At 38.9% G+C, this 16,434-nt stretch overlaps 1 protein-coding gene across 1 annotated transcript in view; it reads right to left on the bottom strand.

The window, feature by feature from the left end:
* RFX4 (regulatory factor X, 4 (influences HLA class II expression)) overlaps positions 1-16,434 on the bottom strand; it is a 79,225-nt gene that overhangs the window by 32,852 nt on the left and 29,939 nt on the right. The window contains exons 6-13 of the mRNA XM_010585453.1: positions 14,291-14,504; positions 13,382-13,459; positions 11,394-11,557; positions 8,909-9,009; positions 7,047-7,105; positions 5,324-5,468; positions 1,928-2,022; positions 296-413 (exon numbers count right to left, since the gene is read on the bottom strand). Of these exons, the coding sequence (XP_010583755.1) occupies positions 296-413; positions 1,928-2,022; positions 5,324-5,468; positions 7,047-7,105; positions 8,909-9,009; positions 11,394-11,557; positions 13,382-13,459; positions 14,291-14,504 (974 nt within the window). The remainder of the gene's footprint in view (positions 1-295; positions 414-1,927; positions 2,023-5,323; positions 5,469-7,046; positions 7,106-8,908; positions 9,010-11,393; positions 11,558-13,381; positions 13,460-14,290; positions 14,505-16,434) is intronic.

Genomic DNA, 16,434 nt, shown 5'->3' with positions numbered 1-16,434 from the left:
TTAGAGAATGCTCCTGTAATCCTCTCTTCCAGCTGACCTGTGACTGATAACTCCAGCTACTGGCTAACAACAAACAGAAGGAAGTAGTAATGTTTCCATCTCCCCTGGCTAGATCTTGAAGACAGACATCTGTCTGAGCATTATTTCCAAATGTCCAGGGCTCTATTAAAAAAAGAGTTGGGGCTACTGACATGTGAAAACTGGTTATGTTTTCGCTTAAACTGTACATTACAAGCCAGGCTACAGATTTTTTTTTTGACTGTGGCATGCAATTATTACAACAAAATCAAAGTACCAAAACTGGGTGCACTGTGCAAAGTCATGTCCCGAATCACTCGAGTGCCAAAACAGGACCACATCAGGAGAAACTGTTGAGCTACTTTCTTCAAAGAGCCTTGTCTCTTGGCAGCTACCTGCAAGAACACAGATATATCTGTCATGGAGAAACTTTTATTTTGACTGCCTGATACAGCTGAATGATGCACATATCCATCTTCTTTTTTTATACTGAAAAACTACTTACCATTGTCTTCACATTAAAATACACACTAAAAATTAAAAAAAAAACAAAAACAAAAAACCAACCTTACACAGAAAACCACATTGTACCCATATACAACCTTCAGAAAGAGGCAATCATAAAGTACTGTTCAACACCAAGACTGAATCTCCTTTATAAATGATGAAAAGACTGCAAAAAAATTTCTCTGACCTTCATCTTAACCTAATTACTTACATGTTCATTCTTGCTTCCTAGTCAAGGAAGCAATTTATAATCAAGAATGCTTGCTCTACAATGAAAATTTATATTAATATTTCAATTACAGTTTACTGTTAAATATGAATTTTTTTGTTCCTTCATGTTTTTATTTTTGTGAATTCACATAGTCATTTTATTAGGAAAAATACTTTCCAGAAAGCACACTTTGAGCATCAACTCTTCAAAAATGTATTTACTATAGCCATATGTGAGTTAAAGAATTAGGTTCATCCAATCAGCTAATAAAATTCATGTCAAGTTCTTCATGAAAATTAACAGTTATGGTCTGAATTTCAAATTGCATTCCACTGACTAAAAGAAAAGTTCCTCAAAACAATCAAAGTATTTCAAGTAATCTGGGGAAGTACCTGCTGTTTTCTGTATGAATCTTCTGCAACAGAGAGGCAGGCATTTGGGGGTTTTGGGGGTTTTTTTTTTTACTTCTTAGCTCTAACTGTAATGAAGAGTTGAAATTCTAATAGAACATCCTAATACAAAGTATAGTTGGTGACAGAAGTTAAAGTAGTCAGACATATAGTTTCATACTCTATGTAAAATTATGGTGATGCCCGATCACTTCTGAAAATGTTTTTTAAAGATTTGTTAGTAGGTTTCTGCATGCACTTAAATGAAAATAAAATACAAGTCCTTATATCTCAAATCAGCTCAAAAGGCAACATAAATGTGTCCTTGACTGAATGGTAATGTAGACTTTCATCTTTATATCTGAATGTATATAAATGAATTAGATAGCCTAAATAACCTTTTCATTAAAATCTTAAAAGGCCAGACTAGATTCCGCTTTTATTTGCACTATGTCATTAGGATGACTCTGAACTCATCTCTCCATATCCCTGAAATATTGATTTGATTGGAAACCTCAGCCCTGTTCCATTCTTGAAAATCATCTTTTGGGATAGAACAGACAAGAGCAGAATAAAGCAGAATCCTGAATGTGAGCAGTTCTCCATGAAATTTGGTGAGATTTTGTCCACTGCTGCTTTACTCCTGTTTATTACTAAATGCCTGGTGCTTTTTGTTTGTTTGTTTGTTTTGTTTTTTTTGTTTTGTTTGGTGTGTGTCTGTCTATTTTTGCTAAAAATCTATGACCTGAATAGAGCTCATAATGCACATCAGTGAGTCAGGTCTTTACTCCTGCTTACCAACCTTTACAACACATCTGTCCACCATGGAATCCAGCCACTCGATGTATGACTCAATGGGGGACTGCTCCTCCAGAAGGTGATCAAACTCCTGATACACTGGCAGACAAAATAAAAATAGCCCACCTCAGTACTTGGAGTCCATTTTGAACAAAAGAGAAACAAATCACAAAAAGCTGTCAATAACATCACAAGTTTGCTTGTTTTTTATAATAAATTGCTTAGCTATAACAAATATCTTTCTTGATGCTGACCCAGTAAGTTTGCTTGGTCTCTTATCTTGTTTCTACTGAAAGTGATGGAGTCATTGGAAGTGGTATTTTAATGTGAGCAAATCAGGACCTATTATTTAAAATTAATCTTTTGTTTTAAGCTTCAGCTGTCTGGTGTGCCCGGAAGTGAAACATTTATGGTGTTCTCTACGAAGAGTGTGAAGCTAGGCCTTGACCCTGGTGATGAAAAAAGGTCATGCATGAAATTGATTTAGAAATGCATAAAGAATCTTCTAAGCAGCAAGTGGATGAGTATTGTTGATAGGGCTCTCATCTGTATAATGCTTTAGTTGCAAAAACATGATTTAACTGCTGCAAATCATCTATTATTTGCAATGCCAGACACACACACAAAGAATTTCCATAAACTTCTACTTCTTCAAAACAAATTGCTACCAATGCACAAATGCTATACTTAATTTATCGAGAAGAGTTTCAAAAAGCAACCTGTATACTTTTTAACCTCTCCCAAGTACACATATTCATATTTTAATACAGAAAGTAAAAACAATCAAGTCATTCAACTGAAGCTCTTAAAACTGCAAGTCTCTAGTTTATTTACGAAAATGAATGGCTGGAAGACACAGAGTCATGTGCTTTGACACCTTAAGAAACTATTCTTCAACTCAGCTAAAATAAAAAGCCCGGTAAGTCAAGATGAAAGATATTTCCTACCTACTGTGTTACAGGATGATCTCAATGTGCTATGCATTTCCATTTATGCTTAATTATAAATAACAGGAGGAAGGGATTTCCCACAACAGGAAAGAGAGTGAGGGAGGTAGAGGAGGCAAAGCTTAGAGATGATAGCTAGAGAAGTGAGCCAGAGAGACTATTCAACAATAATGCAAAGAACAAGCTGCCTGGTCTCTTAAGTTGGATCAACAAGATGAACAGGAATGCATTTGCTTCACACCCGATTATAACTTTGTTTACCTTAGACTTGCAAAGGCTGGATGGTCAGAAACATTACTTTGGGAAGAAAGGAAATAATGATGTTTGGGCCACCCTTATCTTGTTTCATTGTTTTATTGAATGGGCAACCTCCCTTTATTCAGAACAGGATCACAGAGAAATCTAAATGTTGTCTCCTTACCTGAGTATTTGGCTGGACAAAAACTGCCTGATACAACACATGAAGTAATTCATATGCAGTGCAAAGAAGGGAGCAAGAGTGGAAAAACAAATAAGTTGTCTGCTTTGCTGCTGGAGTAATGAAACGGTGTACAACGACCTATTTGAGAAAAGTAACTGTTTAGCCTTTAGTGACTGTTAAAAATACCTCAACAGGATCTGAGAAAGAGGGAATAAAGAAGAAACCACGTCAGAGATAGCTACCATAGCAGAGCAGGAAAGAGGTTCTGTTATACCTAGTGATTTTTCTCTCTTTGTCTCTAAGCTTGCTTATAGGCTTATAAACTTTCTTTTTTCATTTACAATAACTAAGAATGTGAAAGCAGGCCTTAACTCCATGTCATATTAGTCACACAGAGTGTGATCTTTGAAAAGATCTTTGGCCAAGTAGAATAAACATCAAATCTGGGGAAAAAAAATCCAAGTTCTAGAGTAATCTCTATACATATCTGCACATCTCAGTGCAATCCCATCTCATGATGAACATTCATATTAGGTTACCATTTCTGAGCAATTGCTTCTTGGACTATATGGGCCTAAAATGTGGAAAAACATGTGTTCAAATCCATTCAGGAAAATTCCATGCAATTTTATTACACTTAAGCTTGTATTTAAATAGTTAGCACATATACAAAAAGCTTTCCTAAACAGTAAGGATTTTCTGAATGAGAAACAAAACTGTTGCTGCTACTAGGGATTACAACGTTGAGAACTCTCTTTTTTTTGGCCAGCGGGAGCATGTTGGGTAGATATTGAAAACATAACAGATTATATAAGGATGCACCCAGCTTCTGGATTCCAGTCTTGCTGTATGCTACCTTCCCTGCTGCCACGTCAAGTTTCTATCTCCTCATAAGGGAAGAGGGCCATGTCAGGGAATGAATCAAGGGTTAAGAAGGAGAGGAAAGAGTACCAAGCACCTCTTGCTGGAAAACAGAGCTAACAGAGAATGCAATGCCCATCCCTAAACTGGGGAGAAGAATTCTAGTGTTAACACAGTGGGATGAGTGCCAAAGTCAACATTGCAGGGTCCAGCGTACAAGTGAAGCTGTCACCCCTCCTCTTCCCAGCCACTCACTGAAAGAGTTACCCCACCAGCAAACCTACCCTTGCAGGGCTCCCACAAGTGGTTGCCCAGGTTGCTCCCCATTAAGGCTGGTTCTGGATAAAAGATGACTGGTCCTCCTCAAGAAAGAGATGGCAATACAACAAGTGGGTTCACAGGCAAGTGAGGTTATGAATGATGTTAAAAACAAAGCTGGTCACCTCTGGTGCCTCAGAGGGACAAACTCAGTGTGCATAAGGTTACACCTAGGCTTACAACCATGCACACTTGCTGGACAATGCAAGTTAAATTTTATATTTGCAAAAGATCTTTGACTCTAAAACCAATTTGCCAACATCCCCAAAGTCACTTTTCAGTTCATGCCCTTCACTATACTAGGCAGAATCTAAATTAGCCAATGAGCTTGCTCGATATGGGACTTCTACTTACTCATAAAAGTTCAGGGTGAAAGCTTACCCCATCAATGATCTTGTTTATGAAAACACTGTCTAAAATGGAGATTTTTACAAATAGAAGTTTACAATGGACTCAAATACATAGGCACTTCAGTGTCAAAACCATTCAAAAGACAACTCTCCTGCAATTCTACAGTGGGAGAGATTGGACTTTATCACATTCAGTGGTTAACTCATAGATTTCATTTGCTCAAGTTCACGGAAAAAAAGTCCTTTTGAATTTGGGTGCAAGTTTTGTGCCGCGAGCTGTCCTGGATACTAGAAACAAACTTGATAATGGAAGGGTGCCCAGATCTATGCCTCAAAACATAAGACCTTGACTGGGTTTTGCCTTACATTTTGATAAATGCCTCTAGATTTATCTTAAGCCTCCAAACAAACCGATGGCTGCAAAACCAGTGTTATTTTCACTGAGCTTTGTTTCCAGCAGGAAACCAAGTTCACCTGGCTTTATCTGAGGGTTCTGCTCTTACATTGTATGATGAGCTTTCTGTGTTCCTCCCGTGAGTCCTCCATAGTATAGAGGGTTTGTTTGGTAATGCTATTCAGATCCACATTCCTCCAGTCCTCCAGCATTTGAAATGTGATGTCTGCACTGTGGATCACCGTTCTTGATGCCTGTAATCCAATCCAATCTATTCATTAGTTCATGGTTTATTAGGTTAAAAAATAGGCTTTATCCCCTTTTACGCTTCCTTAGCTAGGCTCACTAAGTTGATACTCCTCCTGGACCCCCACCCACCAGCTTGATGTCTTATGGACGTTACAGGGCCCTCTAACCACAGAGAACTCCCAAGTCATTTTGCCTGCTTTAATCACCTGCAAGTATTTCGACTGCATCCACCACAAACCCTGATGAGCAACTCTAACCTGGTGGTGCAGTTGCTAGACTCCTCAATCTCTAACAGCTCTCTTGGTTTTCATGGCCAGCTTCAGTTCAAAACCAAAAAGCAACCAGAAAAATCAAGCCAAAACCAAACAAACCCCACTCAGGTTTGTACCCTCTCCCAAACTATGAAGACTCTCATTCTTCCCTCAGCCACATGAAAAAGTTAAAGCTCATTTGCCTCCACATCAGATCTGCTTCTTGGCTGGTTGAGACAGTGGTCTGCTGTTGATAATGGGGAGGATGGGCTGAGAGGAAAGGAAGTGACACAAGGTCATGGTCATACAACATACACCAGAGCTCTGTAAGTTAAGCAGAGATGATAACCCACACTAAGTTTATCAGCTTCCCCAAGGAAACGATGCATTTGAAGAGACCTTCATCTAAGTAAACTGTTTTATCCCAGGTCTGATGCAGAAGGTTGTGGTCTCTGTATCTTGATTTCCTCTGAAGCCCTATGGACCTCCAAAGTTCAGTGATGATCCACCATGTTTGGGGAAAGGTAGCACTGGTATCTCTGCCTCCACCACTAAAATAATGGAGGAAGAGATCTACAAAGAAATCCTTGCAGGAGTGAGGTTTTTTTCCCCAGAGCTTCTTCCTGTGGGCTTCACCACTCACAGGGTTAACCTAGGGTGTTGGATATACCTTCCAAAAGCAGAGCTTTCAGTGTGACAGGGAAAACAAACTGTCTGCTCCAATACATGGCTGAAATGTTAATGAATTCAATGCATTCTCCCCTTTTTTATACTACACAGAATTTGACCTTATGACTTTTTGATAAGTTATTGTTATCTAAACTAACTGGTGAAAAACAAACACTTCAGAATAGGTTTTATATTCACTTCCTATAGTTGCAAGAATATTTCTATTTAAAACCCCAGTGGTTCAACTGTTTTATTTTTTACTAATTTGCATTTGATTTATAATATACAATTAGACTTAGAATTTATTGTCAGGCATATAGAAATTTTTCTTGCTTTGCAATAGGCCTAATACAAACTGCTCTGAAATCAATGGAATATCTCTCATTTATTTCCTGGAAATGAACCATCTCTTCAAATCAAATTATTATTTGTTTCATAAAAGTACCCTGCTGAACGTAATGATCAGGGGTTGCCAGTTATCTAGAAAAGCATTTTTTGCTGATTACTTTTTGATTTTATAAAGATAGTCACAATAAATATTGGACACAAACTGCTAACAAGATCTCTTCCTCTCTGAGAAAACTTCAGCCTGCCAATTCATAAAATCATTTGAAAAGTCAGTAAAAATGACATTAAGCAAACTTGGGTAACTGAAATATTTACTTGGCAGAGATGATTTAATGATGTCTGTCGCCGGAGTATTTGTGAGAATCTTCTGGACACTGCAGCAAAGAAGAGATACATATTTACATACCGTGCTAAAGAAAGTTACTTCTGAAAATACTAAATTAAAACAAGAACCAAAAAAATATATCCAGTTCCCTGTATACAATTGTGGCTACATAAAGTGCATTCAAATAGCCCAGTTTTAACTTAGTTTAAACCTTGACCTAAAACCTTAAATCTGAATGCTCAATCACTTTTACAGAGGCATATTACAAGCAATGATTTATAGATGCTGTGAATAATGAGATGACAAGAGAAAGGTAGAGGACAATGGAAAAGCTTTGCTTGTTCAGCATAGCAAATTTTCTCTTGATATACAAAGGAACTGAAGACCAGAAAGAACTATTTAATAGAAAGAAAAATGTTGGTGCAAGAACAAGTGGGCATAAAATAATGATAGCTACATTATGTGTGGAAATCAGAAAAGGTTGCTGTCTTAATGCAAACAAACTTTGGAGGAGTCTTTTGACTGGACTAGCAGGAGCTCAAGTCTGATACAGTTTCAGGTAGAATTTGATCAAAGTTTCTGAAAGTGGTTACATGATCTACTAATATGCTATGGGATAAGATGGCCCAGGAGGTAGTTGCTAGTCCTCTGCTCCTGTTTTAGCTCTTTCCAAGTGATACGGACCTTGTATTAAGGTATTTCCTATACTTGGAAAATGAATTTTTAAAATGTTATGTTGGGCATCTTTTTCTGAATCTGTGACTTGGAAACTGCAAACATGACCAAGGCTTGCAGTTACTCCTGTCAGTACCTCCATTGACTGCGTACACTATCACAAATTCTGATGAGGAGGAAACAATTGCAGAAGCAACAAAGGCGCCTGTAAAAGGTAGGATACACTCAAGTTTTTCCTTATACTAAAATCACCAAAGACTTGCAGATCTATCCAAACAGGCCTTAGACATGGCCACAGAGTAGGTTTTCCCTCTGTACTGTACATAGAGGCAGTTAAAGCGTACAGATTGAGAATGACTAGAAAGTGTATTGTCCACCTCTTTCTCTCTCCCTGTAAGATTGGAAAAGATTTTGCTGTTGCAGATTCTTGATATTTTGAACTGACATAGATGTGATAAAGCATATTCTCAGTTCTGACTTTGTGTAACTTTTAAAATAAATTAATAAACAATGCAAAAAAACCCTAAAATTAGTTGTTCCAACTTACATCCTGACTGTTCTCGGTAAAATATACACCTAATTTTCCATGCTGATCAAAATAGTTAATCCTTCTCCTAAATTAGGTTTTTTTTTTTTTTCCCCTTTAACTTTGTGGTGTGGAATTTAGTGCTCATGAAAGGCAAAGAATTGAGAGCCGTGAAATAAAGCAGGCTTTATCAATAGGTGATGTGCACTGCAGGCATCTACAAAGCACGTCTGAAAAGGACTAGTGCCCTTTCCTGTGGTGACAGGGTAATTTGATCTCCTTCATTTTTAACTCTGGCACTTTTTTGAGCAAGGGCCTCAAGCTGTATTCAAATTATGCTAGCCTAAAGGTTTGTTTAATAATTTCCTTTGCCTAATATCATCCCTAATGTTTGCTTACTATCAACAAAATTAATTTCTTATCAGAATCCACAAGAATGGAAAAACAATTCTTCTCATTTTGAGCAGTGCCTCATTTCACTAAATGAAATTGGTTTTCATGAACAAGTGGAGATTGTAAGTGAATGCAAGATTTATAATGCTGACAGGTTTTAATTCCTAAAAGAACACTAGTCTCACTTCCAATTAATTTGTAATCAATAAATACTATATACATCCCAGGTTAATGGGAGAGAGATTGGGCAATACATACATTCAAATTTGATATTTCGTAGGTTTTCTGGTAAATCGTGGAGAGCTACTTTCAGCCACTCATCCAGCTGCTTTGCAAACTTTCGGATCACCTGCGTCAAACTGAAAAGAGAAATCACTACATCAGAACATGTTCACTCTGTGTTTTACACTATAAAATCTGTGAACGTGTGATGACTATGAATCAGTTATTTACAACTCACTATTATGCAGAGTTGCTGATGTATTTTGGTTTGTAGGCGTGAAGAAAAACTTCTGAAAATGTTTGCAGAAAAAGGAAAACTTATCACCATGTTCAAAACCTCACAATGAATGAAAGCCTCTGTACTGCACTGCTTTGACACTTACAAACAGTATTCTTAGCCTGAAAGAAAATCATTCCCACTCTGTACAAACATAAAAACATAAAATCACAACTGTTTAAAGAAGACAATAGATCAAGCTTTGGATTTCAGCTCAGCTGTGCCCACACATACAAAGATGTACACAAGGATGTGCAAGCGAAGCGACAACCATGCTGCAGGCTGGAGCCAGTGAGTGGATGATGATGGTGGGGTGGAATTTCCAGGCAAGCCCACACAGGTGGGGGAAGTGGGGGCAGAGCAGGACCTGCCTGCTTAGCTCTGCACAGGACAGGAACTTTCCCAGACAAGTGGGATTTCTCTCTTCTCCCTTACTACCCTTTCCTGCTGGCTCCATCATTTCCTGCTAAACTTGGTAAGCAGCTCGTTCTGCCCTTCTTCTTGGAATTGCTTGGTATAAAATGACAGGTTCCAGGAAAAGTTGCAGGGTGTTGTGCAGGGGACCCTAACAGTTGGTTCTGCCAGGCTGAGCTGCACTGCCTGTGGCAATACTCAAGATACACAGATGAGAGAGAGAGAGGAAAGATGCAAGGAACTTCCCCTCTTCCAGCTGGGCAGCTTTTTCTGTTTGTATTCCTAACACACTGCGCTGAGAACAGAGCTAGTAAAATAAACGTGGCCATAGACCTGCTCTGCTCCACAAAGACACCTTAACAGGACAGGGGATGGATGACAACTGCTGCACCCACTGCAAAGTGGCTTTTCTGGACAGCTAATATTTGTTCCCAGGAAGTCCCTCAGAGGATTCTGGCTGAGTCAGCAAGATTTCCTTCAGGAGCTTCCATTGCAATGAGACCCTTCTTCACCCCCTCCAGTGCAGGCTATGGCTTAATAGCCACAATCTGGCCCTTTATATGCATTACAAAAGTCTATATTCACACTCAAGTCTCTCCTTATTTGCTATGAAAGAACTAAGCAGCTTGAGAAAAGGACTGCTGTTCTGTTTAATCCTTCCAATGAAATAGATTTGGGGGGGTGTGGGGGGGTGAAGGGCAAAGCCTGTAAAAATGTACATGTCTTATCAAGGAAAGCCCATGCTTATAACAGGTTTCGTGTGGAAAAAGTACTTTGCCTGTACTGTAGCAGTCATGCAGTGCACATAGGAGAGCAGAACAACATCTTGAAAACATTTGCCATGATCAGAGACACTTTAAAATCTCAAGGGCCAAATACACAGCACCAATAAGAAACTCCTAGAGCAATATTCTTAACAAATTGCTCAACCTCAGGAATGCATCAGTCAAATAATACTAATGGTGTACACATATATTTAGAAAAAGAGAGTTTCCTGATGCTCATATTAGGAAAATCAAAGGGGGAAACAGGTTGACTGCACTCAGTGATTACACTTTTTGCTGTGAACTGTTGATCTCTGTCCTGCTTTGCCTATATAAACAGGGCTTCTTGGACTCCATGAGCTCCAGGTGGGAAGAGAACAGCTGAGATCTACCACATGGATTGGAAAAATGAATTTAACTTTGAAACAAAAGAAGGAAATATTTCTTAATACAAATAAATCAATTCTAAAATAAGCATCTGTTCTTCATAGGATAGCATTTAAACTAGCTTGTCCAAGACTTCACAAGTACAATCTTCATGTTTTATACTACAAGCAAGCAGAGTAACAATTGGATTCCAAGAGTGTATATGGAGACAAATGCTTAGGTTGCAGTGCCTGAGTAGACATGTGAGTACTGACAAAGAAAGCAGCCAGGCCAGCTCCTCTTGTCACTATAATTCAGAATACTGTTATGTTGTTATCCCTGACTAGCAGAAAAGTGTCTGAAAGTTTCAGAAGACAGTGTGGCACTCTGCAGCCCGCAGCCTTCTGATATTCCCTGAAAGTTGGGACATGAGTATCAGCTTGATGTTAGTAAACCAAGAAGGTGGTATTCTTTATCACACAAAAAATAACAAGTTTTTCACAATACAAGTCTTGCTAAAATCTGAACATTTCTTCAGGAACATGTCAGCTCTTCAACTCCTATGAATTAACACTGTGATTTAAACTCAAGAAGTGGGTGGCAGCAAGCAGCTTTCTGACAACTGGTGCCATTCTTGAAGAAAAGACATATAACAAAGACAGCTGAGCTAAAAGTGGTCAGTGCTGCTAGCTATACTGACCTGTCAGGTAATGCTTGTAGTACCGTTGGCATCAAAACTCCAGAAATCGCTTTGTACAGAATTGAATCACAAACTCCCACTATATTCACTACAGTTGAAGAACCCAATACGGGCAGCATATGAGGAGGCATCCCTTGCCAAAAGTGCAGAAGAAAACTTTGAACCTGCAATCACGAGAAGAAGCAGGGATGTTTAAAGTAAAATAACCAAAGGCCACAAATACCATTTTTTTTAAATGATCCTGCTTACACAGCATTTGTTTCAGCCCCAGAGCTGGACGGATGGCGCACAATGCAGGCAAGGCATACTCCTTAACTAGACAGGCTTATACTGTAACGCAGCACACAATGGGATAATCAACCAAAGGGCGAGGAGACATTCTGAGTTGGTGACAGGGTGTCTTTGTGTTACTACAGTAGAGACACCCATGGGAACCACCATATTTTTACCTTCCATCAGTGGCTGGTGAGTGTAACTCTTTGGCTTCCACGTGTCAAACCTTTTTATCTCTCTTTGCTCTCTGTCCCTGTATACAAAGGAATGCAATCTAGGGCTTGGGGTAGGGAGGGAGAAGAGGATAGCACATGGCTTACAGGGGTCAATATACCATTTTCTGTCTTCATTTTGGAAAGAAACACTACACTTTTGGATTTCTTCTTTCCTCCACTATGAAGGAAAGAGGAGAAAGAATGGATAAAGACAAAAAAGAAAATGGGGAGGAGATTTCAGACACAGCAAAATATACCTCTGAAAATTTTCATGTAGGAAATAGAGGTGTTATTCAGTGAACGATATGATCAGTTCTACAGGGGTCAGAACACTGGCATTCATAAGTGATAACCTTTTGCACGCAATCAGTACTGAAAATACGTAACACCAGCTGCAGTGAAGAATATTTGCCATTATATATTGTTGCTGCTCAGCCCCTTCCCCGCTATTGATCCTGACAAACAGATTCCCTAACAAAATATAACATCCTGCTCTTAAGAAGGTATTCTGAGACTCATCCGGCAAAACTTCCTGAATATGTCACATATTTCTCTCACATGGAAACATCTTGACTGGGTACGACGACTTAAAAGAGCCTCAGATTTAAACCAGAAGAGTGTAAGAATTAAACAGTGAGAGGAAGAAATGCAGGGAATTTCTTGCCATTGTTCAAAAAGCGTAGTCAAGAGACCTGTTCCCTTTGATTTTTTCTGGGACCTGGCTGTCATATTTGAATCAGGCCCTCAGCATCTCTATAGTCAGATTTGTTTTCCTGGACTAGAGGCCTTCTCTACATGTAATATAAAACTGATTGCATTCCAGTAATGTTTTATTTTTCAGCTCTAATTATAGAGCTGTCTGCATGCACTGCCAGAAAACCCTCAGATTCAGTCAGATATGCAGCAAGTAGAAACCTTATCCATTTCTAGTGGATGGTATCAACTGCTGAGCAGTGCGCATGTTCCTAGTGCACTGCAGTACAACTAAGGAATTGGAGACTGCAGCTACAGCTTTCTGGGATATCTGGGAGGCTGTAGGCCCACCACCACCCTGCACCATTGTTAATAGACCAGCAGAGCCCACCATTTTGGCTGTGGCACCTGCCCTGGGTTTGTGCTGAGAGCTCAGAAAGAACTCCTTCAGACAGAGCTCAGTCCCAACTCAAAGCTTAGAAAAGTGGTGGTGGACACACTTCTTGAGTTGTAAGAACTGGATTGTCCAACATCTCGTAAGGGGGTATTGCTACCTTAATCCTGCTGGTGAATGGAGAGACAAAAACATTCCCATTGCTTTTGTTCCTGTAACTCGCACAGTGTCATAAGTGAGATCTAACGCTATCAGTCGCATATTATATTCTCAAGTATAGCTATTGTTCATTACTCATGAAAGGGATTGGCCACCACAAAACCAGAAATTTGTAATATCACATTCAAAATAAGCTCTCAGATCCATTAATACCTTATGTATCATTAAACTACAACTGTAGTTTCTAACCATACCTCATCAAAGTTTGCTCTTATTACAGTGTCTAGTATCCTCTGACAGTGAGTTCTATACATCATAATAAAGGTAGAAACCTGAAAAAGAATGAGAGGGAGACACACAAAAGATCATTCTACTTTAAGAAATTCACTTTTAAAACTATCAGAATATAGAGCACCAAAATTAAGATTTTCTTATCTTACCTATGCACAATTGCAAAAATAATGGAATCGGTTAGAGTCTAGTTAGATTAGCTTTAAGATGAGTTTTCTTCTTAAAAGTAAATTCTCCCTTTGAATTCATGGATTTTTCTATGTCAATGGGGATTCTTCAAATGTAAGAGGAGCAAAAAGCCTCAGTGAGATCAAAGACGAGAATGTGGCCCTAATTAGGACATAAAGAACTATAAAACCCTATTCTTTTGTCCACTTTACATTGATACTACACATGTGAATAGCATCAGAAAACTAGCAAGCTCAACCAAGAGCAGCCAGAGCACTTTTGTCATATGTGCAGATAGGATTCTCTTAATTTCTAGTCTAGAAGGATAAGAAATACATTAAGTCCCTCTCTGCTCAAGAAAGCATCAGAACTGTTTTTCAGTTTGCCATCAAACGTGTTTACAAATTTAAGAGCTATAACACATTTAAAAACTGTTACCCTCAAACTTCACCTTCTGTATGTAATGTAACTTTAAAAAAAGTGTGCACAGGCTTTAGAAATATTGTACAGCTGATAGTGTCAGCTGCCTATTTTAAGGGAAGATATTTCTTCCAATTATATGAAGTAATTAAGTCGCCCATAAATAAAGTCAAAGCATTATTAAACTTATTCTAATTTAAAGTCTTTATATTTTAGATAAAGCTTTCATCCAAAGCAGGGGAAAAAAAACAAGACAAGCCAAGAAAAGATTTCCAAAGTGTTACCTTCTCCTCTGGCAGACTGGCTGGCAGATTTAGATCTTTGACATTTGGAAACTCTGGCAGTAATGTTCCCAGTTTGGATCGTGGTGAATACGCCACTGTCTGTTTGGTTACTTCTTTTTTTCCTGTTTCGTTGACCCAGGCTGCTCCTTTTTTAGAATACATCACATCATAATACTGGGAGTTTTCTTTCACTGCAATTCCATAATAATGGTACCTGATACATAGAGATGTATATTTTATAAAGCAGATTGTTTAAAATTTAAAAAAAAAAAAAGATATGGGTGTAAGAGAAGCTGGTAATGCTAATGACTTCTACACAAAACAGACTGTGGAATAATTTATATATTATTAACAAGCATTGATTCAGTAGCAGAACATCACAGTAATATATTGGGCTTCCAATTTTTATTCCTTCTGGTAAAAGTAGCTCTCTTCAGAGTTAATAAAGCTGACTCTGTTGCAGGGCAGGAAAATAATGGACTTGCATTTTTTTTTCTTGTTATAAAGAAAAAAAAAATCCTAAAGCTACTTGTTGGCAGAGCTCTGCTGTGCAGCTGCTCCTTCAGTTTAGCAATAAGCAGAGGTACAGACCCTCTGGACTGGCCCTTCTGTTGTTATTTCAGCTCCCTGATTCTCAGACTGTTGAGGGCTGTTTGATCCCTGAAAAGCATGAGTCTTTATTGCAAATGAGTTGATCAGAAATGTTTCAAAAATTGAAAACACTTCAATGAAAAGAGGAGAAAAAAAGGCTTGTGCTGGAAAGCAATGAATGGTAGGAAATGTACAGTTCAAAATTATTTGCTTCATAACTTAGCATCAGCACTGAGCTTATATCAGTGAGGGATACTACACAACACTAGCTCTGTTTGTGCAGACCACAGTGGGAATTGCACAGTGTGGCTCTGCTATAAGAACGGATTGGTGGCCTTATGGCACAAGTTTGTGCTACAACTTAGCTTTATTATAGGTGTTCATGGAAGCACTGATTATCCAGTCTAACTCTTGCATCAAAGCAGCAAAGTTAATCTTATTCCTTCCATAATTTGTTAACTTTTATTTCAGTTTCTCAACTGTAGGCACTACCAATCCATCAGCTAAATTTTTAATGATTACAAAAGGCATCACAAGATTGTATTGCTCATATACTTTTGATTCACCCTACTTTCCTAGAGAGAATTTTCAATGACCTTCCAGTTCTCTCCTTACAGTCTATCAAAACCCTATCAGACCATTATGAGACACTGTCTTCTGGATCCCACTATGGTAGCAGGAGAAGTTACCATCGCCGGATGTTTGTTGTATTCCCCAGACATTACTGATTTCAGAGTGCTGCCAGCAGATCTGTTCACTTGAATGGACCCAAGTTTGCTTTAGGCAATATCAGCTCGTTTTACAAAGGTCATCAATTAAATTAGTGAAAGAATCTTATCTAAATGATGGTAGTTTAAACTAACTCAGGTGACTTTTTTCCTTTTTTCTTTCTCAGTCACTTACTGACAAATCAACGCGTGTCGTAATCTCCAGCAGAAAGTCGTAGCAAAGAGCTGGAAGCTCTAATCTTGTCTATCAGCACAGATGGGCTGAAAGGAGGCCTGGGGAGTTGTAGCAAACTTCTAGTGTGTGGCTCCCTTGCCATGCCCACTGAGGACATTCTATATTGTCCATTAAAAATAAAAGCTATCTTGAACTCAATATTGAATAATCCAAGTGAGATTTATTAAAACATTAAGCTGACTTGGTATGAATGGGATTTCCTTGCTTCAGTACCTGAGAAGCCACACTATCAGCTCCTAAGCCCATTAGGGCTTAGGCCAAAAAGTGTATTCCACACCAGAAGAAACCAGGCTCCAGATTGGTCCTAAGCTGTTACAGATAGCTAATGGCAAGTTTGTGCTAACACTGGGGTTATAACACCAGCTGTAGAAGTTTGGCGTTTTAGCCTGAACGGTAACAACTCCAGCTTGCAGCTCAAGTCCCTAGTTTGGTCTCTAGCAGCTGTCATGCACGCACTGCACGTAAGAGCCATAAAGCTCACACGCGTCCTGTGCAGTATGTCTGGGGTTGGGGAACCGAAAGAAAATGCTACAGGGAGCTAGCACCACAAATTGCTGGGGGGGGGGGGGGGGGGGGGAGCCAAAGCCAGG

This window comes from Haliaeetus leucocephalus, unplaced genomic scaffold, assembly GCF_000737465.1.
Source record: "Haliaeetus leucocephalus isolate CR32 unplaced genomic scaffold, Haliaeetus_leucocephalus-4.0 Scaffold101, whole genome shotgun sequence".
NCBI classification, from domain to species: Eukaryota; Metazoa; Chordata; class Aves; order Accipitriformes; family Accipitridae; genus Haliaeetus; species Haliaeetus leucocephalus.
Note: the sequence above shows the minus strand (reverse complement) of the source record. Positions and strands in the feature narration are given on the sequence as shown.